This window comes from Aptenodytes patagonicus, chromosome 5, assembly GCF_965638725.1.
Source record: "Aptenodytes patagonicus chromosome 5, bAptPat1.pri.cur, whole genome shotgun sequence".
Taxonomy (NCBI): Eukaryota; Metazoa; Chordata; class Aves; order Sphenisciformes; family Spheniscidae; genus Aptenodytes; species Aptenodytes patagonicus.
The window spans coordinates 11,517,714-11,543,831 of NC_134953.1; the positions used below are offsets into that span (position 1 = coordinate 11,517,714).

At 42.9% G+C, this 26,118-nt stretch overlaps 1 protein-coding gene across 3 annotated transcripts in view; it reads right to left on the reverse strand.

The window, feature by feature from the left end:
• MARCHF8 (membrane associated ring-CH-type finger 8) overlaps positions 1–26,118 on the reverse strand; it is a 105,654-nt gene that overhangs the window by 64,486 nt on the left and 15,050 nt on the right. For all 3 annotated transcript variants that reach the window (XM_076338664.1, XM_076338661.1, XM_076338662.1), the window contains exon 2: positions 17,969–18,147. In XM_076338664.1, the coding sequence (XP_076194779.1) occupies positions 17,969–18,064 (96 nt within the window). In that variant the 5' untranslated portion in view covers positions 18,065–18,147. The remainder of the gene's footprint in view (positions 1–17,968; positions 18,148–26,118) is intronic.

A 26,118-nucleotide genomic window follows, 5' to 3' on the forward strand; every position in this document is an offset into this window, starting at 1 on the left:
GCCAACAGACTTTGATCCAGCAGATGTTTCTCCGAGCCTACGTGAATTCCACGGTGGAAAAAAGAAGTGAGGATTTTATATCTATTTTTAATGAAACTAGCACCCGTATCCAAACTCTCTACCGAGCATTAACAAATACCACGTAACATCCCATGCTTCCGTGGAATAGGCAGAAGACAGCAGTATCTGCGGGTAGGAGCTGACTTTTGGCTGCTGCCTGTGCCTAATTCAAATACTTATCACTGCAACAGTAAATTCACAATGCTGCAAAGCAATATAATGGTGCTCACCCAAGTACTGTGGGTGTCACTAATGCACCTACAAAACAAGAGTGGGGTATAACAATGTGGCCTGAAGAATTTTTACAAAAAGAATTAGAAGATTGATTGCCGAAAAAGACCCACCCAAGCCAAATCTACAAAAAGCACTTCAGACTAGAGAAAATTGGGTGACTGAACATGAAATGAAAAGGCCAAGCAACTAATGGGCATATTGAGCTTCCTAAATGGTTTTATTTCCCCTCACATCTACAGTTTTGGCTCTTTGTTCTGCTTTTTGGCCTCAGAAAAATATAGCTGAGTTCAGAATAGTGGATTGCATACAAATTCTCCCCAACAAAACTGCACATGCAGGAACTAGTTAAGACACTTTCACAAATGTTTGAGAAATCTAAGAAAAAAAAAGTAAAAACCAGAACTTTGTTATAAAGAGGAACTATAAGAGCTTCCTCAGAAGTTCCTCAAAAAAAAAAAAAAAAAGAAAGAAAAAGATCAGATTCAAAACTCACGACAGCTAAAACCCACCTAAATATTGCACAAGAAGAATTCACCAGAAAGGATGCAACAGACATGGGGCTCAGGGCTCTGCATTAAACACCCCAAAAAATTCTGGTTATAAACCAGAACCTCAGACTGTACAGTTATTTCTGTCTTAATGTCTGAACTGAAAAATAGCAGGGCCATAAAAATGGGTTGATCTCGTCTGCCTTCCTTCACTCCGTAATCCACTGACACTTGTGTGTGCCTTGGCTAGGTTTACTACAGGCAGCAAGACGGAAGTCAGTCTTAAAGAAGGACTTCAACCATCCACTTACTGTATTCCAGTTGGTTACCCCCACGTCACCCTTGGGGACAGACAGCATAGGGGCACCAGAGCCTGCGGCCGAATTGCCGGTGGTGGATGTGTGAGTGGAGAGACCACAGCGGACATTTGCTGGAATAGGATAAATTGTGGGAGTGCGTTTCAGAGAGGGCTGGAGGAAACACATCTGGGTTTTGCTGGATGAGGTACTAGAGGATGGCACTTTTAAAGTAGTTCCTTTAAATGAGTAGCTCTAGCGCCAGAGATAGGTAGAGGTCAAAGAGAAGCCTTTAAGGAACTGCAGGGCTCTCATAATGGTTAGCTACCTGCTAGCTGCTGCTTTACAGGTGGGCTTGTGTTGCAAAGGTCAGACTGAAACCAACCAAGTTGCTCAAACAGTTAGACCAATGTATCGGAATTCTTGAGCAAGTATTTGGATCTGGAGATGATGTCTAGCACATTCAATACATATTACCGATCTCTCTTGGGGGCAGCCGGAGGATTCCTGACAGTTCGGAGGCAAAGCAGCGGGCCGGGCAGAGGCTAAAACTGGGAACGCTTTCAGGAGATAAGCAGCTGCCACCAGTCCTACTCGGCGTGAGACTGGGTGGACTGGGGGGAGTTCAAAATGCTCAAAAACCTACGAGCAACAGCAGTGCTTCGTGCTCTCCGCTGTACCTACATTCAAACAGAAACAGAGGTTTATAGATAAGGGGGAAAAAATAGAACAAAACAGCATGGCATGGACATGATCCAGCAGGAACCGAAGCTCTGAGGGGGACAACGCAGCCCAACCACGCAGGTTGTGTCTCCGAGTTCCTGCTTGCTCCCAGCCACATTAATGGGAAAGGCCCAGTGTCCCATGGAAACTGCAAGCTCCTATATACTTCAGTCACCTCATTCTAGTAACTATTAAAAAGCATCCTTCAAAACGGCATTATTTATTCAGGCTCCAAAACACACAGAACAAACAGCGCAAAAGAAGGCCCTAATACCCAGGCACGTTACCCACTCCCTGCTAACTCTTGCAGAAGAAACATCCCTCAGACCAGCTAAGCTCAGGATGCGACTGGGAGAAAGCGCTGTCTTGCTGCAGACATGCTCGCCCCATCTGTTGTCTTTTTTTGCCAGCCTATCGTCTCCTATTAACAATTCCCTAGTGGTCTGTTTTAGCTCACCAAAACTCCCACCTTTACTATGTCTGATATCGTGGAGCATTCCCTTTTATTTCTTTTCCCAAACTTCTCCACCTAAAAATGGAAGAAGCGATACTGATAGAAGACATGTTAAATGGTGAAGACCTGACTCCTGACAGATCTGAAGCTGGCCTTGTCAACAGAGAATCAAATGAAGATATTCCTGCTAGTTCCACAAGATCAGTGCTAAGCCAGGCATTAGTCAATATTTTCAATAATCATCTGGAAATGAATTTAAAAAAACCATAGGAAAGTCGCTGCCAGTTACATTTACAGGTGACACAAGGCTTAGCAGGGTGGTAAAAAGGATGAGGCTTATAGTCACTTCACAGATGCTGAGCATCTGAAATTGATTTGGGGGGGGAGGGGGGAATGAACTCAAACTGTGTTTTACTTTCACCAAATCAAAGTGACACAGACTGTAACTGCAAGTTATACTGGCTTCAGCCTATAAAGCAGGAGTACAGAAGAGGATTTAGGAAGTTGCAGTGAAGTGACAACTGGAGATGAGAACCTGAATAGGGTTTGAGGACAGGATCAATGCCGTTTACCCCTGCATTATAGCAAGTAGAGATCAGTTTTCCCTCTGAAATCCAGCACTGCCAAGGTAGGTGCTGGAGAACTGAGGGAGGACATCAGCTGCAACAATCACAACACCCTAAAAGCAAGAGCAGCATAGCTTGCCTTGTAATTAAGACACTTGCACCTCCAGTGTCCCAATCTTTCTTTTCAAATAGAAGGAGAGGGGGCTGAAAAGGATCTCTTTCAATCCCTCACTCCCCCCAAACATTTTCAAGGCTCTAGGAAGCACCCTACTGGGAGAGATTCAAGAATATTACCTCTAAGCTCATCTATAAAGAGAGCGACCTAACTTGTTTGTAACACACTGATGGGTCCAAGAGCACAATTTAAGAGCCTGTTTCAATTATTGGAGAAAGAGGCACCAACAACCAGCAGCTGGGAGCTGAAGCCAGAAAAAACTCAGTATTAAAAAATAAAAAAATACAAGTTGGGTGTGGTTTCTGTGAACTGTGACGGTGGTTGGCATGGAAACAAACTACCAAGTAAAATAACAGAAGATTTACCCTTCATCTTCAAGTCAAAGCTGGAGGCTGAAGTGCTTCTTCCAAATACCATGAGTTATGGGCTCAGTGTACCTTGCATCTAGTTACCCCTGTAACACAGGTCGTTAACAAGTCAGATGTGACCATCCCTGCTGGCCTCCAACATCACAAACTTCAAAGGAGTCATTAAAATAAACCACGCCATTCTCAACCAGACTAATGGGAAAGGATTTGGGAGTGGGAGGTGCTGCTTTTATGCTACAGACTTCAGTTAAGACGACAATCAGCCCTTTATTACCAATGCCTAGAAATACATGAACATTTTGATTTTAGATAGCTATGTTCTGCTTTGCATATTAAAAAATTACATACAAAATAGCTGCCTTTTTTCTTTTTTAATGTGTACTCCAACATGCCTTTCCCTCTTCCACATGAACCTTATCATTGTATGATGATACAGATTTTTTTACTTGGTGATTTGAAGCAATATAATCCCAACAGTCAAGGTTTTCATATTAATCACAGAAGAGAACCAGTTCAGTTCTGTTTCCAGCTGTAAGGGGAGAGGGTATCTTATATTAGTTTAAGCACAAATTAACACTGGCAGTACCCAGTGGCTCTAATTTGCAAATGTTTCCATTAAGAACCCTAGTGCTTCCCTTTTAAGTGCTTAACTTAAAATAGCTGTGGTTTAAAGTTTACAGGTACACAGCAGCTGTGCTTCCCTTTTCCCAAATGTCCTAACCTTGGTGTCTGAAAACAGAAGCATCCTATTTAGGGGTCACTTCCACATTTCTGCCTGCGGATGTTTCAGTAACTCCAGCGTCTCTGGAGTACCTGATGCTTGTCGGCAGCCAAAGGGGAAGTCACGCTGCAGCATTTCATGCAGAATGAAGCTGTTTAACTGCTGTTATGTTAACCAGCTCAGAGAAATTAAGATGCAAAAATTAGTGAATGTTTCACTTGGTTGCATACAAGCCTGCCCTGCAATCTTTACCCGAATAATGTGCTTTCAGCCATCTGCATTACAGTAAACCTAACTAAAGAGGACTGTGTGGAAAAAAACCCCAACAAACAACTCTTTCTATTCTCTGGGATCAATCAAATGTTTTCACTGTTGTTATGCATAAAAACTGAAGCCAAAAAATATCACGTAAGCCATTTGCTGAGGGAAATGTACGGTGATGTTCCAAACTGAACAATCCAGAAACCACCTCCTCTGCCATCCACTGCTTAGGAATACTTACTAGAAATAGGCAGGCAGATGATTGCCAGAAAAAACTTTACAACTGGCGTGGGGTTTGTGCATCCAGTCAAAGCTGACTAAAACATTTCCTGTTCTGAAACTTTCCATTCAGGAAAAGCTACCAATGTGTGCTGAAAGGCTGTTCCTTGACTACTTTAAAAGAAAAATAAAAATCAATTGATTAGTTGGTATTCAAAAAAGCCAGAAGCAGCCCCTACAAACTTTTAAACCATCTTTTTTAGGCTCCTCTCTCCAAATCCTAGGAAAAGGATAATCTCATACTTCTTCTATGAATTTGATGCCAATCCATAATTCTGATCAACGTGATTGTGTGATTTAAAATATAGGATAGGAAGAGAAAAGAAAAGCTAAAGAAGAAGAAAAAAAAAAAAAGTATTGTAGACTAGTCACTTCCATGGGCTGTATGGTAAAGTCTGGCATCAACATACACTGCAGAGGTGACAGGACACAACTTCTCTTGGGTGACATCTATCCCTGTAGGGCCTCAGAGGACTTGTCTGGCATCTGCCCTGGAAAGACAGTATTGAACTATGGAACTACAACTTTCCGTTGTATACAACCACTCCCCAAATGCTAGAAGATATGCAGAGATCTGCCTCTTGTTCTAGCAAGCATCTTTTTCTCTCTTTAAGGGAGGTTAACATCCCCCACACAGGGAAGCACAAATCTAGCATGGGAGATGCTTCACAATAGCTCAAACTTGGGAGCCACCTCTGAAATGAGTCCTGGTACTGGCTGAAAAGCTGTCTTGAAATAGCATGAAAATAAGAAGGGACAGCGTGGGATGTCATTCTTCTAACTCATTTATTGTTTTCCTAGTGACAAAGTACAGAAGAAAGGATAGTATATTGGCTCAGAAAATCCTTGTTCAAAGAATAACCTGCCTCCGCACAGATTTGCGGTATAACATGGGCAAGCTTTTAATATCCATTTTTGACAGCTCTACAGAAACTAATCAATTAATTAAATAGCTAATACAAAGCTCCACTAGCAGAAGAAAGATCAACTACTTTGTTGCAAAAGATTTCCATGACTAACAGAAGTTCAAGGAAAAAAGTCCATGCCTGACTATCAGTGTACATGCTTCTACCGCACACAACCCCTCCTTTCCGCACCTGTTTCTTCACCAGCCTCATGAATCAGGTCCGCTTTAATCACACTTACAGGAATTACAGCCAACTAATCAGCATCCTCAGGAGCCATGATCTCATGTGCTGGGGTGTTTCTAATATTTATTTTGGCTTCTCACTTCCCTGTACACTCAAGCCTACTACATCTGTTGCTGAAATGGCTCCTAGCCTGGCCTTGCTGGTTGAGGTCACCTCTCTTTTGATCTACTGTCATGGCTGTGCAGCATTCACAACTCATCCCTCAACATCTACTAGTTCACTGCTGTAACTGGGAGACTACACATTGAAAAGCGCACTTGAACTAAGAATAGCATCTCAAGGATTTCTTCCACCTCATATGTTCTGCAAGTTTCCTATCTATCTACTAACATCAGCCACTGCTCTTTGTATCTTCGTCTGCGAATCTCAAGCCCGTTACACATGTCAGCTAACGTGAACAATCCTCCTGATACAACCGTGTAGACAAAGGAACTGAAGCATGAAGTAGTTAAAGCGGTGGCTGCCAGCACGCGAGCTGGAGGGGCAGAGCCGGAAGATGTTGAGTGGCACACACACGGCTGGACGCTGGTGTCGGAGGAAGGCAGGGACTCCCAGGAGGGGCTCCCACTCAGTGTCAACATCAAGGGTGCTGGGAAGTACTGCCTTACGCAGTAACGGGATAATCCCGGCTCGCAGGGAGGCATCACGTGCCTCTTCACTCCAAATTTCTACTGTCGGTCTTAACCTCTAGGCTGGGAAAGAAATTTGGTACATCCTGGAGCGGTAGACAATCTCTTGGATAACTGAAGTGTGTATGTGTGGGTGATGGTATTTAATTATGTGGTTATATACTGTTGCCTAACTTCCTGGGCATACCGAAGCTTGTCCAAGAAGGTTGGGATGAAGGGTAAACACAGTACTGTTACAAACAACCCTACATAAATATAGTAACGATGACTGAAATTAGCTGACATGCCACATAAACCTGTTTCCTATGTGGAAAGATCAAAATGTCTATTAAATCTGTGAATATCTTGCACAGACAACCCTGCATGAACACAATTACTAGTAATGTATAAACCTGCAGTAAAAGTTAAACCTGTAATCAGAAGAATGAATGATTTGAAAGACTAGTAAGAAACACATAGTTCTGATACTTTCCTCCCCATTGACAAGATCTCTCTGTTTGTTTGTAATAAGAATGTGATATGGGGGAGGGGGGGTTGCAAAAGCACAACAGAATCACAACCAAAAGACAACGCTCGGTCCTATGCTCTGTAGACTGGATGATATACTCTCCAATGTTACAACATATAAGCTAAAGGAAAAACATCTGGCACAAACAATGTGCTAAAGAGCCATTAAATAAGGAACAGAACATATACACTTTTTTCTTTTTTTTCTTTTTTCCTTGAAGAACGAGCTTGAAGGTGAAAGTAAAGGCAAAAGAAGTCTTTTGGCTTTTATATGAAAATATTGTAGATCTCTAAGGTTTCATCTTACATTGGAAGCGCATGAGTCAAGAACAGGTAACAACTACAAATGTCTGCTTATAAGCTAATTCAAGAACATCAAGCAGCAAGTAATTTTTCACACCTAAAGCAATTTAGAGTGTACTATAAAAATACAAATGGAGCCAAAAATTCCTCCGAAAACCCCACAGGTTCATTGAGATATTAAGTACAATATACTTAACTAAATGAACACAACCACACATTAGTTCCAGTTAACAGAGAGAGTGAATTTGACTTGAGAGTCAGAAAAAAATCTGATTGATTTTTTAGAGATAAATAGCCATAAATAATTCTATGTCTGCGAGATCTAGAGTAGTGATTTTCCAAGGTATAAGTATACTTAAGAGTATGAAATGCAATTATCCTTCAAGGCAGTAAGGCACACTGGAAATCTGCGTCTCCAAATCCAGCTTTGTAACAGACTCAAGTAGGTTACACAAAAAAATTTAGATGTATGTCCCATTTCTTTACTATAAGGTCCCTGAAAAACCTAAGCATAAGATACAAACTTACTACTGAAAATGTTCTAATGTTATAATGATACAAAAAACTGTTTCCACGCTCATAGAATCTGAGTATATGAATACCTGTGCTAAACGTGCACGCTTGCAGCTACACTGACAGGTGCATAATGTGCTTGCAAAGCATTTAGTGACACAGTCCCAGACTCCTGCCTCCAGGAACACCATAGATGCTCCACCCTTAAAGAAGACGGTGGGAGCACACAGCGCAGAGGTGAAGCCAAACACTGCAGACATGAGGACAATCTTCTCCCTGACCCACGCAGCCACCTGTTGTCAGGTCCACAAGGAATCAGATGCAGTCTACATTCAAGCATATGAAAAAATTATAAACAGGCCACTTTTACTCATTTGCATCAACATCAAAGTAGTGCTTATTTACAAGAAGAGAGAATTGTGTTGTAAATAAACTTAAACATCCACAAATAGGTGATCCCATTCTTCCCTTTATCTTTGAAGATGTCAAAATACACGGTTCCCCATAATATCCTTCCCTCTAAACTGGAGAGGTATGGATTTGATGGGTGAACTGTCCCGTGGGTGAGGAATTGGTTAGATGGTCGCATCCAGAGGGTAGTGGTCAACAGCTCAATGTCCAGATGGAGATTGGTGACGAGTGGCATCCCGCAGGGGTCCGTATTGGGACCGGTACTGTTTAATATCTTCATCAACGACATAGACAGTGGGATCGAGTGCACCCTCAGCAAGTCTGCAGATGACACCAAGCTGAGCGGTGCGGTTGACATGCCAGAGGGACAGGATGCCATCCAGAGGGACCTGGACAAGCTCGAGAAGTGGGCCTGTGTGAACCTCATGAGGTTCAACAAGGCCAAGTACAAGGTCCTGCACCTGGGTCGGGGCAACCCCCGGTATCAATACAGACTGGGGCATGAAGGGATTGAGAGCAGCCCTGCCGAGAAGGACTCGGGGGTACTGGTGGATGAAAAGCTGGACATGAGCCAGCAACGTGCGCTTGCAGCCCAGAAGGCCAACTGTATCCTGGGCTGCATCCAAAGAAGCGTGGCCAGCAGGTCGAGGGAGGGGATTCTGCCCCTCTCCTCTGCTCTGGTGAGACCCCACCTGGAGTACTGCGTCCAGCTCTGGAGCCCTCAGCATAAGAAAGACACGGACCTGTTGGAGCGGGTCCATGGAAGGGCCACAAAAATGATCAGGGGGATGGAACACCTCTGCTATGAAGAAAGGCTGAGAGAGTTGGGGTTGTTCAGCCTGGAGAAGAGAAGGCTTCGGGGAGACCTTATTGCAGCCTTTCAGTACTTAAAGGGGGCTTCTAAAAAAGATGGGGGCAAACTTTTTAGCAGGGCCTGTTGTGACAGGACAAGGGGGAATGGCTTTAAACTAAAGGGAGGGAGATTTAGACAAGATATAAGGAAGAAATTTTTTACGCTGAGGGTGGTGAAGCACTGGCACAGGTTGCCCAGAGAAGGTGGTGGATGCCCCATCCCTGGAAACACTCAAGGTCAGGTTGGACGGGGCTCTGAGCAATGTGATGTAGTTGAAGATGTCCCTGCCCACGGCAGGGGTGTTGGACTAGATGACCTTTAAAGGTCCCTTCCAACCCGAACTATTCTACAATTCTATGATAAAATTCAGTTCTTGACTCCTAGAAAATTAAATTCTCAATTTCAGCCACTGACCTCAAAGAACACACATTTGGGCTTTTTCAGTAATAAAAGCATGCTTTGACTTTTGGCTGTCATGAAAAATATCCATAAGCAACTTCCTAAAACAGGAGCAAGTCTGCTACCACAGAGAAACATGTTTAGTAGCAGATGCAAGACCATCACTTCTGGGATCAAGAGAAGCTAAATGGATCCCAAAGGTGGATTTTGTTTCTAGGTGTGAGGACTATTGACTCAGAAGGCTGTACTCCTAAGAGCTTAGATTTCAGCAAAGCATGGAGGAGCAATTTCTAAAGAATAACTTCGCCGCACCCCCATCAAGAATTCTTCATAAATAGCATAAATGCCAAGCAGAATTACCTAAGTTCAGGGGTGCAAATCTAAGGCTATATATAACTTCTCAGAAGTTATGATTTTAAACCACTTGGGTACAGGGTTTAAAGGGAAAATCAGCAACTTGAAAGCTAGACACAGTTTTAAAAACTCTAAAGTTCAAGTACTTTAAGGGCGCTACACCACAGGATACCTCCCTGGCAGAATTGTTAGTCTTTGTTCTTCTCTCAAAAAAACCCTAAACAAAACCAAAAAAAGCCCAAAACAACCCAAAACCCAACCTACTTTAAGTGTTTCACCAGGTAAAGAAATACACCTGTCTGAAAGAGCAAACCAACAAAGTCACTCACTATGCATCAATGCATAAGGCAAAACATCCTATACGGAGAAAAAAACCTGTACTTCTGGTGTCTCTCATTTACAGAAATTACCTTTAATGAACAAAGAACTTTAAAAATCAGTTTGCAGGAACCTGACAGCATCACTTTAAAGAAACAGTATAACCACTGGGTGATGAAAATCACTGCAAAGTATGAGTAGGACCTTGAACCACGTCTTTGTGGAGCTGTGATGATTTTGGAGGCACTCTGTACTGACACAGATATTTATACGCATATACAACTCACTGTGGGATCATGGCTGACACAGTTCTCATTAGAAAGCAAACAAGCAAGCGTGCTTTTGCCAGGGAAGAAAAAATATGAACTCTAAGTTCATGAGCTCAGATCCAGGGCTCCCTTTATGGAAAGCTGTTGCACATTAACAGACACCAGAAACATCAACAGACCTGCAAAACACCACCACCAAAACATACTTGGCTATCACATAATTAAACACCAGCACTTCTTTTATAAAACCATATTTTTCTAAGAACGACGCTCAGCTTGTTCAACTGAACTGCTAGTGAAAGCTAGACCAAGATTGTGTTAATATCAGAGAGGTGGTTTAAGGATTCAGGTTAATGCAACAGCTACAGATTATAATAATTAACTAAGTTTCTGGTCTTGAGACACGAAAGCAAGGAGTTCACATGCAATAAGCAGACAAGATCAAAACAGAGATCGTATATAAATGAGTCTGATTACAAACAAACAGCAAAACCTGAAACTTCCAAAGTTTCTTCTCTGAAGCATCGCTACATAAAAAACCCCTCTGCTGCTGTATCAACTGCTGTTAGTTTTTGTAATGTTTACTGAATTTTTAAAAGAAAGGGTTTTCTCCTCCTTCAAATCCCTTTCAGAAACCACTTCCCACAGTTTGCCTTTCGCAATTCATCTCCACTCAGAAGCCATCTGCTCCTTTCCTCACACACACATGCTGTACACACTCCAAGACAAACACAATGCAGAATCAAACGGCATGATCCGACTTTTTTTGTTAGGACTGCTCGAGTGGGAGCAGCTCCCTCCCTCCCATCCCATCCCATCCCCTCCCTCCCGCTTCCTGCCTCCTCTCCCCCCTTCACCAGGGGTTTGCTGGGAAGCAGCATGCTCTAGCTTCCAAGAGCAGGGCTTGAGAGGATCAGCTTCCCATCCTGCACACAAACACAGAAAGAACAGAATTTGGGGAGGTCACAGCATTTTGCACGTTCACCACGACCGAGATCAAGCAATGCCCACCTGCAGGAGGAAGACCCCTCCGCTCTCCATGCGCCCCATGCCCACCACGTTCTGCGGCAGAGCTTTGGGCCAGCTCAGCAGAACCGGCTGCAGAGCAGGACTCTGGCAAAGCAGTCATCTCAAAGGATCTAGTGACAAACACTTCCAGCTGCCCAGCTTTTATCCGTAGACCTGAAGCCCTTTACAAACAAGCCTAGTCAGCAGTGCTAGCCCTCTTTGACAGATGGGAGGAAGGATAGCGCAGGCACCTAAGGGACTTGCCCAACACCATCTAGCAGGGCAGTAAGAGACAAACAAATCCCGAATTCCACTGGTTTAATCCAGGCCTGGCTGCACTCTGTGTGCTTCTTGCCGGCTCTCCAGGTACCACACAGAAGGGGACATTAGCAGTGCTCTCGCCAGGAACACATGGGAGAGAAGAAAGCCCTGAAGCTGGCAAGGGGCGGGAATGGTGGCAACTGCCCATGGGGAGAAGGCAGGCAGGCAAAGGCAGAAGGAGCACCTCAGGCGTTCACACCACTACCAGATGCCAAGACGTTTATAGGAGTAAAATAGGCAATGCCCCGTGAGAACGTGTTCGCAGGGATATCCCAACAGCAACTGCAAAGTGCTATGCCCAGGAAGGGTTTGGTGCAAGTTAACAGTTAAGTCGTCTTGACAAGCACAAGAACGACTCTCCTAATAACCAAAAGGAGAGATCACAAGCAGGGTGGTGTTCAAGCATGTACAAATGCACCCATGGAGAAAAGAGGCATTTGGCGTGAAGCAGTTTCTCAAGCAGTTTTCCTATTTACTTAGTGCTCCTCACTAGACTGTTTACCTGCTAAAGGTAATCAGAGTAAGAGTACATTCAGGCACCTGCTCCTACACAGACATGTACTAAAATGTCTGTTTTAGCATAGAAATCAGCCATGGAAGTACCACGCTCTCAGCATGACAGCATCGCTGCAGGGATACAATTCAGAAGGATGTTACAACCATCCCGGTCATCTGGCGTATTCTGAAATGACGAGGTCTAGGCAATACTCCTACCTGCTCCCAGCCTGCAGAAACGAAAGCATTTTCACTGCAGCTCTTCAGGGGTGCTTCTGTCACAGGTTGTCTGCTCTGTCAAAAAATTGTCTAATTGCTACTTTTTAAAAAGTGGGAAGTGTGAAATCAACTTTTTCTGAGAAATGCTTTATGATCCATTGAAAAACACACTAAGTAAAAGCCAAGGTTTGAATTGTCAGGAAAGGACTTTGCAATTCCCACTTTGAGGCTAAGCCTATAAGCAGTACAGCAAGAGACATATTCTGCTTCCCACAGAAGAGTTAAAGGATACTCAGACAAAAATTCTTCAATAGTTAACCAGTTTCTATATAAAGCCAATTTAATAAAGAATACCAGGCACAGTGTTAATATACTACATAGCTACACATAAACACAAAAATCTCAGTATAAAAATCATAAGGGGTGAAATTCTCAAAGGATTTGCGGCCTGACTGCTTAAGGAATGATTTGGTTCAACGGTCAAGCAAAACCAAAACACACACACAGAGCCTTACAAATGCCTGAGTATTTGGATCAAGGTCAGCCAGTCTGAGCCCACATTCACAAAAAGTGAATGAAAAAGGTCACAGACTGCTTCTGTACCTTAAAAACAATGTAATAGCTCTCAAAGTGTCACGCTGGATTCAATAATGTAAAGCATGCAACTTTATATTGCGCTACTGATCTATGGCTAACAATTCTTGCAAATGCATCTATTGCTTTTTTTTTTCTTCTTCAAGTAATCCTGCTTTTCCAGTAAGATAGGGCTTATTTGAATCAATAGGCCATAGTGCCTTTCTTGTTACAGGATGCAAGAGATCATTAAGAAAGCAGAAGAAATTTAGCAAGATGCAGCACAATGTACTTCTCACCATAATTTCATCCAGACAAATTAGGTAGTCATAGTATCTCCAAGATGACAGCTTTGAGAAGCACCTGGAGATGTTTGAGATGATCATAGCATCTCTGCTGAGCACATAGCAGCCAGTAATACCACACAGCACTTGGAAGACGAAGACAGTTCCTCTAGAGCAGAGGACAGAAGGGAGTTTTGATTGATGAAGTGGAATTAACAAGTTTAAATTTGACTAGAACATTCATCTGCTTCTGGGATAAATGCTACGTGATCCTTGATGACAACTCAGTATTGCTTCCCAGGTCCAGGCCATTGAGAAGAAGGGAGTACTGCGCACCCAAAATGACTTGCACCAACATCTCATGATCTCTCATTCAAACACTGATCCCGTCCATCCCTGATCTGCTTATGAGATCTGCAGAGATCATAGCACAGGAGGCCACGGTTGTGAAGTTACTCACACATTTTTAAAAGAGCAGTGTAAAAGCTATTGCTCAGGGAGCTTCACTCACTGCAGTAATGTTTACTAAGAACTTGTGGTACACATCAGTCTGCTTCAGCGAGTGAGGCACAAAGCCCTCAAATAGGCAATGCTGTAACAAAACAAAACCAGAGCAACACCTCAACCACATGCCAGCTTCGGTTCCTCATTTCCAGTCCAAACCCTGAGAGCTGCTAGCTTTTGGATACGTTAGAAAACATCGCTGCCAGCACGTTACCCACCAAACAGAGGCAGGGGAGGTTGTAGCATCTCACAAACACTACAGTGACTCTCCCTTAAATCAGGTAAGTATGAAGCTATTCCTAGTGAAGGATAAGAAGCTAATGATGGTTATTAATAGCCCTTAAAGCTAACAGTTCATCTGAGTTAAATGCAAGAGTAATAATCCCTTTATGACCTTCCCCATTTTTACTGGGGAAATGGACAAAGTTCCATGAGAGACTCCCGTTAGCCACAGTTTTCAACTATTTCAAATCTTGAAAATTACACTAAACAATCAGAATCTACCAGGCTCTGCTATTTATACATATCACTGAGGACTTAAAACAGAAATGGCAGGCAGGAACTTTGCCTTTTACCACCTCTTCTTTTGCCCCAGACTTCCACAGGTATTGAATCTACATGTTAATCTGCCATGAGGCATGCCTGGTGACTACAGATCACCCCATTTGAGAAACTGGATTGCAGTGATAAAGATGGTAAGGATTTCTTGCTGTTCTTCACTGTTAGTCACAAATCATTAGCCCAGAAAACTTGCTCTTGTAGCAAGGAAAACTATTACTAAACCCAGTCAAGCCTTAACCTGAAATACAAGAGCTACATCTTGACCAGAAGCATGAAAGAGAAGAAATAGTAAGAGATACGAACTGTTCAGCTTGAGAATTTTTCCTCTGCACCTCTACTACAAATGTGGATAATTAAACACATCCATAATCACAAAAGATAAGAGAACAGGATATAAAGCATCTTCCTTCTGGGGAACAGGACAAACACTGATTTTTCACAGACTGGCAAAGTTCCCTCTCTAGGCACGCTGGTACTTCATTTTCCACCGCTGTGCTTCTTGAGCCTTTCCTCTGAAGGACTTCTTACGATGCAGGTACAGACAAGCCAAAGGTTGAAATAGCAAGAACAAAAGCAACCCAAAATTTCATCTGCTAGCTGACACTCCACCTTTATTCACCTTGGCTTTCGCCAGAGCTTGGTAATAAACAGGGGAGATATGTACATGAGCCTGCTCAATCTACAAAGCACACACCTGGCAATGCACTTGGTCTAAGAACATAGCCTGGTATTACAAAGCAAACCTACATATTTATCTTTGAAGCAGTAATATTGGTTTTGACTGTGGTTTGGGGTTTGTTTGATTTTGTTCAGACTGGCAAGTGGCTTTGTACAACTCAAAACACTTTAAGACCACAGTGTACACATTTGTTTGAGGTGCTTACTGTTGCTCCTACACAAAAAAGGTAAAGAGTGTTTCTATTACATAGTAAAGGTAAGGTAAGAAAATCATGGCACTTCAATCAAACTGTGAAATGTTGCACTTGCTCCAGAAAAACTGTTATATGTGTTTGCAGAAATCCATGAGAACTGTGCCTAGGCCATCCACAACACGAAGAAATAACTTTGAGCTCTGTAATGGAAAGTTATGCAACTGAAATACGAAAGTACTGCAGTTTCACTGACTTTGTACTGAAGTGGCAAAACTGAAATGCAAATGCCTTCTTTCTCAGTTTTACCTAGTGTCCTTCTCTTGTAAAGAATATGTTACCTAGGGCACAAAAATCATCTACAACTGCTCAGCAGATTTGCTCAACACAGGATCATGCTCGCTCCGCATGCTGCTCTTTATCTTGCTCTTTCTCAAACAGAAAACAGGCATTTTGAAGTTACTACAAATAAGGCAGACGATAATCTACAATTTATTTCTCTTGCACCCTATCTCCCCTTTACTGTATACTTTAAATATAAGCAAAACTCACAGTCATGGCCAGCGGGTCCTGATTGCACCCAAGGGTTGACAGGGACTCTGACTAGCAAGTAGCCTTGAATGTCCTAACTGATGCAATACAAAAATTTAACTGGATTGGTCAAAGTCAGCACATTAACAACTTGACTGCCCTCCAGCTCATTCGTTAGATCCAGCATTAAAGGTTAACACCAGAAGCAATGCAGTTTGCAGGAGCGGGGAGGAGCGCACAGGGGCCAGGCTGTGGCTCATGTGCACAGGAGCAGCCGCAGTGTCTGTACAGCTGCGCATCAAGGACGGCAGGCAGTTCACCCGGTGCTCCAGCTGTTCCAGCTGTGGTTTTGGCAGAACACAGGACACTGCAGGGATGAATGAATATGCTTATGGAGACAAGAAGGACAAGACTTGGGAAACAGGAAGTTTTTCCAGGTTAGCCTAATTTATTGCTTGCATAGTCCCAGTCCCCATTATTTCCTCTGCAATATTGCACATATTTAAATAAACATTCTGTTCTGTTTCAGATGTCCCAAGGCATGAAAGTACAATAGCAGCCTGGCAACAGAAACAATAATCAACACTTCAACTAGTTATCATGAAGGAAACACGGGGGAGATTTGTTAACACTGAGGTCGCTGTGTCAGAAATGAAGAACAGGTTTAGAAGGAGACTTGGGACTCGCACTTCTGGGCTCACTGCATGGTCAGAGTTGCCACAAGTTGTTTCGATCTGATCGGCCTCCTAATCCCCATCACCCCAGGGGAGGGTAGTCAGTTCACAGCACTGCCCTGCATTTGGCAGAGGGGCTGTTTCACTCTCTCTCAGCACATACAGTTTCTGTATGGGAGGGGACCGAAGGGAAGAAACAGCAAAGCCCTCTTACCTGAAGAACTGCCCAGGCGGCGACTACGTGCAACAGGTGGGAAAGTGAGAGATTCCAGCAGGCTCCTGAGACAAGGTGCTTCATGGATTTAGAGCACCTCATCTGTGAAGACAACTTCTTGCCTAGTCCTGGCAACCAAAAGCAGCAGCGTGCCAGCCTAATTAATTACTGGTTTAAGAATCTGAAGGGCTAGAATCCATTTTAAGACGTTACTAAGGAGAAGATGCCAAAAACCAACAATGGGACAATTTATTTTTACTGACTCACCGGTGACTTTTGTAGGTGCAATTTGGACAGCTGACAGGTGAGAAGGGTAGTCAGGGCAGATGATCCTAACACATCAGAAGCAACTCCTTTTACCCTACCCAAAGTTAGTCTTAGCGAATCCCTTTCTGTAACATGACAGTGCCTTTCCAGCCACTTATACTTAAGCTACGCCCTATCTGTAATCAGTATCACCCTAGATCTCCTCAGAATTAACCACTCCCGAGCAGTCCACAAAACAAGCCCTGCAGTTGTACCATAATGTGAATGTTCTCTTGACCTGATTTTATGCTGGTGTAAAGCTAAAAAACCACAAAGAGGTTTCTGTGGAACTGACAGATAATGTAAAATTCAATGCAGTATGGTGTACACTAACGCATGATGCACACTAAGGTCTTTGCGTTTGATCAGAGACGCAGTCCAGGGGTAAAATAAGGTTGACACGTGAAGACCAGACACAGTATGCTATTAAAAATTATTAAGTAGCCTATTAATTAGATTCTATTACACTTATAATCATTAGATACTTCTGATATTTTTGCATTCTGAATCTCAAAATTATTCCATTCACACACATGCTCCCAAGTTAAGAATACAAATCATACCTCCAGAAAACAGCAGAGTAAGTATACATATGGAAGTATACATATGGGTGTATATTTCCTTCCTTGTGATATTCCAGTCAATACGAACCACAACACGGCTACTAGATGCTGCCAAGAGCAAAGGAAAACAGGATGCATGGCTACATATAGGGGTTCACACCCCATACTATTTTTCTTTTAGAAAGGTAAAATACACCTGTAACAGCTTCCGTGACAACAGTACTAGAGCCATCATCCAAAAACCCTATCTGCCTTGAATTCTTATGAAAAAATAGAAGGTTGTAGCTTGGATTTTGCAGAAGTTACTCAACAACAATTTCTAGAATTTTGCAGCCAGCTGCTTTAAAATAGCAAATGTGAGAATAAAGAGATAATTTGGTAACATTTATCTTCACTAAAAGCAGCAGCCATGCAAGGAGTTGGGGCTTTGGAACAGAATCAGGTCTCATTTGATAACCCCTATCATTTTATATTTAGATAACTTCCTGTGAAAATCAAGCATATCTGACAGTACCTGTTCCTCTTTTTCTTTGGTCTTGCTCCTGGAGATTCTGGAAGAGGTAACATCCTGAGCCGGAATGACAGAGATTTGATGCAGTGGCATGTTCATCACACCGCCTTGTTTGGTCCTATCATTTACAGGAAGGAGGTTTGAAGGCAGTGCTCATTCGGTGCCATTGTCAGGCCTTGCACCTAAAAAATAAAAATATTAGATGATGTTAAAGTAGCTTGAAATGCAATTATTTCTAAACCAAAGCTAAGCCATCAATTGGACCAAGGTGCACTACTTATTTTCTCTCTGGATTCCAAACAGGAGAGAGTTTGGTGCACTGGCTGGGTGAGAAAAGACACAGGAGTTTTAAAGAGCTAGAACTAGACAGGTCAGAGCACAATTTATGCAAATGAATGAATAAATAAATTATCAACCAGTTCTGAAAGTGGTCCAAGAGCAGAGCCAGAGGGCAGGGATCACACTCCAGTCTGCGTGAATAGGGAGGAGGAGGAAGAGCAGCGGGAATGGACTACCCGGAGGTGCAGAGAGCAAAGCTCGTGCAGGTAGTTTCCTAAACTGCCAACCCCACCATACTGGATCAAACTGCCTCAGGCATCGTCCTGAATCAGGCTGAATGCCATAGCTTTGGTTAAAAATGGTCAGTGGCCTGCATTTGGCTCCTGTCGTTCAAATAAACGTGTACCAGCTGGCAATAGGAAGATGCATCACGTGAGCTGTTCCTTTCTTAAGGCTATTAGAGAATAATATCATCAAAACCCCTCGCTAGGAATCGGGAATCCACTGGACTACACGCACTTTATCCTTCTTTTACTAATACAACAGGGAAGCATTACACATAGGAAAGACAGTGATAGACATAAATTAGCCAAAATTGGCAACACTAATCTGAAAGGCAGGCATAATTAGCCATACCTTTTGTTAGATTAGCGAAGTTACATTAAATAAAAAGCTTTTTGAAACATGTAGGATCATGTTTATTTGGAATGTAACCTGCCACAAATGAGACAATCGTGTTTAAAGAAAGGATTAGAGGGGAATTAACACAGCAGAGACTATACTAAATAGGGCAACTGGGTGATGCACTGTTCTTCTATTTCCATAACATATCAGCTTTCTGTTTGTTTGTTTTTGAACCTGTGACAGCAGAAAACAGGGAATAGGTAGATGGCCTATATATTATTATGTTGCTTAACAATTTGGAAGTAGTATAGCCTACCACTTAGTGCATACCCTTAACTTATATTGCACACATTTTTAATTGAATATTTAATGAATTGGAAGTTTTAAAGGTAGGCCAAGCTTCCTAGGTTTCTGATTCTGCGAAAGATGCCGGTCTGGTTCTATTTCCATTAGACTCCACAGGAGTATTGCAGTTGTGTAAAATAAAAACAGGATCAAATATTTTGACTGCTTTCGATTAAACGGCAAAAAAAAAAATTCATTACCTATCCCAAGGCACTTTATACGAGGAATGATATTTCAGTATCCTCTTTGCACTGAGGGAGAAAGAGTTATCAAAGGTCATAGAGCAAGTCATGAGCAAAAACAAAAATGCAGGTAATGCCTGCTGCTCCCCAGTCACACACTCCATTTGCTGGATGATGCTATCCGCCCGTTAGAATGCTCAGCCGAATTCAGAAGCGTTACTGACACGTGGTCAGGATTTATATTACTTCCACAGATGTCAAGACAGCGCATCATAAAGCACGCATGAAAGCTTTGAAGGCAATGCCTCCATAACTTCTAGGCATCACTGATTTAAAAAAAAAAAAAACCACAACAAAAACACATCTATATGCATAAACAAGCAACAACAAGGACACTTCTTTATTGGAGGACAGAGGGAAACATGGGACTTACCAGCACTATTGAATCTCAGCATAAAGCATAAAGACAAAACATCGAACCTCCCCAGGTCCTCTACACACCTCTTTAGCTTCATCCTCTAAAGGAGTCAAGCCAGAGGAGAGATAAATGTGGGCTGAGATAGGGATATCAAACTGCAATAAACAAAGCTGGAAGGGAAGGTATTTTCCCAAGAAAATATAAGGAAATGAAATCCAGAGAACATTAAGCTCCAATGAAAATATGCCAGGTAATGTGTTCTGTGCTACTGCCAGCGATAGCTGAGCCAAGGGGAAGGAGATGGACTCCACTCTGTGTCCCCCTCAAAAAGGGTTCTGGGCTTGCAGGCAAGACATGTTATTACCCTAGAGAGAACAAGGAAAATTATTAGAAAACACAGTTAAACCTCTCTGATGATAACAAACAAGTCCAACCAGTTTTTCTGCAGGTACTTCGAGGATAGCGTGTGTTAGAATTTCTTTTGAAAGAGCTCAACCAGCAGATACAATCCAATTATATATTCAAAGATGATGTGAAACAGCCCTCCTCTGGTAAAGAAGCCTGGCAGACGCTCTAATAAAGCCTGCCTTTGTTCAAGGGTGGCTTAGAAAAAGCTCTAAACTTAACCCAGATGCTACACTGTAGCATCCCCAGTCTGGAAGGCCCCTGGCAACGCACACACTCAAAGCCTGTCGGTATCAACCTGAACCACGTTAACACCACGGTGCTAATTAAAGGATAAAGTTACATGAGTCAACAGACCATCTGCAGTACCAAGTGCGAACAGACAAGGATGCCAGAAAAGCAATGCCGCTCAACACAAAGCAAGTTACGACAAGCTCCACAGGAGGTTTTCCACAGCTAAATTAACACACCTGCTCCCTGATCCAGGGGTGAGGAGTTGGGCACCTGCAAAGAGGGATCCACGCTTCAAGCATGTCAAACTGGGGGCCTGCCAAAAAGGCCCCCGGGGAAGAAATGCTAAGGCAAGGGGGCTGCTCCTAGATAACTCCCTTCTCTTCAGGATTCCCAGTTAAGATGTTCAGGCCATCCCTCACACAAAGTAAGGGATCCTCATTGTCACAGCACCTCCACCCAACAGCTGAGTACACTCACCCAAGAGGTGGCAGATAAAGGCTCAACTTCCTCCTCCCTTGTGTGGGATTCGGTTCATAAACCTCACACGCAAGGGTCTGTTCACGGAGGAGGGACTTTCCAGCTCCTTTTTGCCTGGAAAGCTGAAGTAATCATGGGATGGCAGGATAGGGAAGGAGAGGGCACATGCACCAGCCAGGTCCCGTAGGGCAGGGCGGTCATCTGCCTGTGAAGGAGGAGGGATCCTGTTCTCCTGCCCCCATGGCTGTTCACATATTATCCACTGGAGGAAAATACTTAAGAAAACCTCATAGGAGTTTGGGCATTCAGCAAACAATAATAAAGTTAAGCCTGTTTTCATATATCTTTAGAGATTTCTTTACTGATGCCACAATAAGCCACACATACAGATTACTGTTCTTGCCCAAGGAGGTTTCCTGCAGACCTGGTGGGGCACATGGGAATGCCAGGGCAGAGAACAGCCTGAAGCTCTACTGTTCCCCCTTTCTATAGCCACACTGGTTCCTGCAAAATGGATTCCAGCAATACTGCCATTGCAGAGAGCCTTCAGAAACCAATGCCATTTCAAAAGACAAAACAGATCAAAATCCTGGCCGGAGAGTCCTCAATGGAACTAAGATTTCACCCACCCAGGTAGTCCCGTTTTGCTTTCTGCAGGGCAGGCAAAACAGTAACTAAAAATGCCAGCAGACGCCTGGAACCACATGAGCTGGGTCCTCATTATGTTGCTAGGACCATGCAGCTGCAGCAAGAACAGTCAGATTCAGAGGAAATGAGACAAACTACATACTTTGAAGGTAGTTAAGAAGAAAAAAGGAAGGAAAAGCATGCACGTGACTTGGGCCCAGTGGCTGGGGCATTCCCCTGAGCAGTATGTCTCTGTTCTGTTCTGTTGCTCTGACAGCAACAGAAGCAGAAAATTAGGTTCCTCTGGGTTATCAGCATTAAGTACATGAGAGGGGACAACCAACAACAGATAACCTCCCTATAGCAGAAGCAGCTGGGAGACCATCTGAAACCCCACTTACATCATCCACCCCACCAGGACCCCAGTTTCCCCACCGACAAAACAAGAACGTAAATCAGCCATGAGATGAGCCTAACAGACTGTGAATTGCTGGACTGTTACAATGAGATGTGCCACTACAAGAACCCAGGCAGAGGAAACTATTCTGTCGTCCCTCACCTGCCACCCACTGCAGCTGCTCTGCCCATTACACATTCCAAAATAAAGGTTAAACTGCTCTTTGCCAAAAATTCCCAGCTAGATTGGGACAAGTAACCACAAATCATGGTTTCCTGTCTGCGGTTCGGTATCTGCCGGAATCTAAAAACATGCAGTATGAACCGTAGATGTTATTAGACCATTTACACTTCAGAAAGTCCACTGTATTCCCTTGCTACATGGCATATGCTGGAGAACTTCAGCAGAAGCTCTGGAGCTGCAGTGGCACTGGCCGCAAATGTACACAGGCCTTACCAAAAGAAAAGCATTCTGAGGATGTATGTAGGTGTGTACACATGCTTTGCATTACTCACAGGAAGGGGGGAAAAAAAAATAGCAGCCAAATATCACAGTTGTTTTCCTATTTGAAGTACAATAGGCATTCTGGATTATAAAAGAATCTGTCTTTATGTGCATGAAAGATAAACCTTGTAACTTGTGGTATCAGCAAGATGATAGTCGCTAACAGAAGGGAATCGGAAGGAATTTAACCTGTGAGTCATTCCTGCCTGCCCCAAGGCTTCTCACACTTTTCTTCAACTCTCCTAGCCCTCCTTAATGACAGCGAGCTGTATCACATAGGTCAACGGTCTGATAATCTGTTGGGGAGTGGGAAGGTTAAAAACAAAGCAGCAGATCGCTGCTGTCCAGATAATCCAGACACTGCCGCGCTGTGCACTGCCACAACAATCCTGCCATGGAATGGATGCAGTCTGTAGACTTCAGGGGACCTACCAGCTGCAGGCTGGAAAGCGCTGCCCCAAGGCTTTGTGGATCGCTGCCATGACCTCTGTTCTTCTGAAACTTCCCCTCTATGCAGCACGAAACCTGACCAACCCAAACAGGAATGGAAACCCTCCGAAGAAACCTCTGACTGCTGCAAGAGGGTGTAATGTCTTCATCAGATGGCTTACGTTCTCCTAGTGAGACTTGAAATAATCTATTAACACAGATTTGGAATCTGTTTTTCTGCTGGAGGCCTTGATGTGAAGTCTCAAAGCCCCATAAACATAAAAATCCTTTGGTTTTGGTTTTTTTTTGTTGTTCTGAAGGTAACAGAAGCACTCAACGAGTGAACTTAGCAAATTCCTGCGTGCATCTCAACTTCGCTTATGTACCCTGGCATTTCACCTGAGTATAGCTTATGCCTACTTTCTGTACACTACATTTTCCATATTTGCAAGTATTTGCAATCCTATTAGCTTGTGCTGGCTCTAGTTGGAAGCTTTTATTTATTTTATTTTGAGCTTGTCCGGACTCCTCCCCTACTAATGTAGCTTACATAATCCTTTTCTAGAGATGACAGATGTGCATTTTCAAAAACAGGATCCTGCATCTGTGTTTCATTTTGTTTTACTGTAGCTTAATCGGTACTTTAACAGCATTATTTAGGAGATGTTATCAAGGCTCATGCACTTCACATGCATTTGTTAACTTGACAAACAAATCTAATCAAGGGAGCTTTAAGGGAGAGAAACTAACACTTCTTTCCCTGCAGTACCTTTCACATTTCAGGGCTAGTCAACATTAGAAGTGAAAAGAACCCTTGTACTCAGACCAGGCAAATATAATTCTGGATTATTGCTATTTACAGCTATGCCTCTGCCCATATATCTTGCATTGTTTACTAGCTCAGCTGCAACTTCTCACTTTATTATCTCAGTTCCTCCTTTCCTCCACCTGCTAGTGTCCAAAAATAATCAGCTTCAAGACTTAAAAATATTTTTCTTCTAATAATTAAAAAAAAAAATCATGTTATGTAGTTGAAATCAAAAGAAAGACTTAGAAAGGGGACAAGAGATCCTTCTACATGTTCCCCATGTTCCCCTTGAAAGCTTCTCAATATACAGGAATATGTAGCTGTAGACTACACACAACACATAGAGAAATAGAGGTATCTGCCAGCTCTGGCTGACTCCTCTCAAAATAAGAATATGATTGTTTTTACAACCATAATGCAACTAGACAAGCAAGCTGTTAAACTACAGTATCAATAAATAATGGTCCCAGAGCTCTTCGCAACCCCCTCCCTTGATTTCAGTGGAAGCTGAGCAGGATCTGCACCTCTGAAAAACAGATTCCTTAAAATCAGCTGCTAAGTGCAATTATGAAGTAGCTTGGTAGCATTCAGAAGAAAACAAGTCACTTCCCTCTGTTCCGATAACAAAATAATAGTCATTACAGTCCCTTGAGAAAAAAGAAATTACTTTTGTCCGCTAATGCTACTAATAGCAACTTACCCACATCAGAAGCATAAGCAATCATTCCTGATGTCCCGTGGAAAGAACAAAGCGCCAGGCTCTCTCCACACACACACGGGCAGTAAGCTCCTGCTAAAGAGGCAAAACTTCTTTAACTACATCAGTGGTCTGCTAGGTAATACACATTTTTAAGTACTCCCTTTGTATATTTGTTGATGAAACAGTCCGTAATAACATCAGCAATAATCCCTGGGTCGGTCTCTAACCATAACAAGCAAAAAAACCCAGAGGTAAAGCAGAAGTTTCATTCTCTACGCTGGGAAGCCCTAACGGTGGGGGCCTGGGAGAGGTCAACAGCCCGGGCTGCTGCTTTCTCAGCCAGCAAGTTGCTCTACCTGCTCCACTGAATTTCCAAATCCATTTGCATAACGGGGTGCCACTCATTCCTTTGCCTAGATAATCACCGTTTCACCTCACCCCTTCACGTTTAACACACGATCCCGCCCCGAGGTGCTTCTGAACAGAGCAGGTCTAGCACACGCATCGCGCCGCAAGCTGTGAGTCTTCACCGCTTTGCTGCAAGCGGGATGCAATATCACAGCATGTACGGGACTTGCCTTGTTATCACTCTTAGCCATGATCCCATCAACTCCCACAACGAGTAGAGACTGGTTTCCTGAGAAATTAATGCCCCCCTCCAGAAGAGGCATTCTTCCCTCCAATTTGGCACTGAAGCCACCCCGCAGAGCAAAAATTAGTCCATCTTAATCACACAGCTCAAATGAAATTTTTCTTAAAAGATACGGATGATGACTTGCTTCTTCATAATATTCATTGCCAGATAACAACATGCCACAGTACCATGTCTATTGCCACAGTTTTTGAGAAAAGCTGTTTTTCCTTCTTCATTAAGTGTCCAAAAGCATTGCACAGCAGTAACCTACATGGATTCCATCACAGTGTGCACACTCGTGATGCGGTGGTCACTGCATCTTTTCCTTACTAACCCACAGAAATGGTTAGAGCGCGCAGCGGTGAGGTTTCATACAACTTGAAATTCTTCAATTAAAGGAAAATAAAAAAGGTCAGACTACTGTGAACACAGCTTTGGGAATGGCCCACTAAGATTGCCGCAGTTGGTCCCCTGCAATTGTAGATCACCCTGCAATCAGTGTAGAAGGGTCCACAGTACATCCATTGGATATAAAAAACACTCCCCTCCCCAATATTCATGGGCAAAAGCCAAAACCCACAGAACTATGACATGCCAGGGATGTCAAGGACAAGGCAACACCCCAGACCTCCAGAATAATAGCAAATCTATTGAGAAAAACGCCCATGTGATCATTATGATTTGGCAAAGCACTCCATATGATGATCGATGGTTTTTTTTTAAAAAAAAAATCTTAATGAAGGTTATAATCAAATGGAAAGAGGGACATACTAATACATGTATAGGCCTGTGAGAGAAATCTGCACCAACATACATTTGCAGGCAAATTTCTAGTCTAGTACACAAGTCCACGTGATATAATGTAACACCTATGGATAATTTACGATCATTTCCTATTCTCTATTATAATCCTTTTGGGGTTCACAAAACTCTAAATCAGTTCTGAAATCCAGTGAAAAAATGCTCTTTATTTTTATCTTCAAAAATTAATAAAGACTATTAAAAACAAATGCATAAATTTACATCTAAGACAACGAAAGCCTGTGTTTCTCAAACAGTGTAAATATTTACAACGCAAGATAGCGATGAA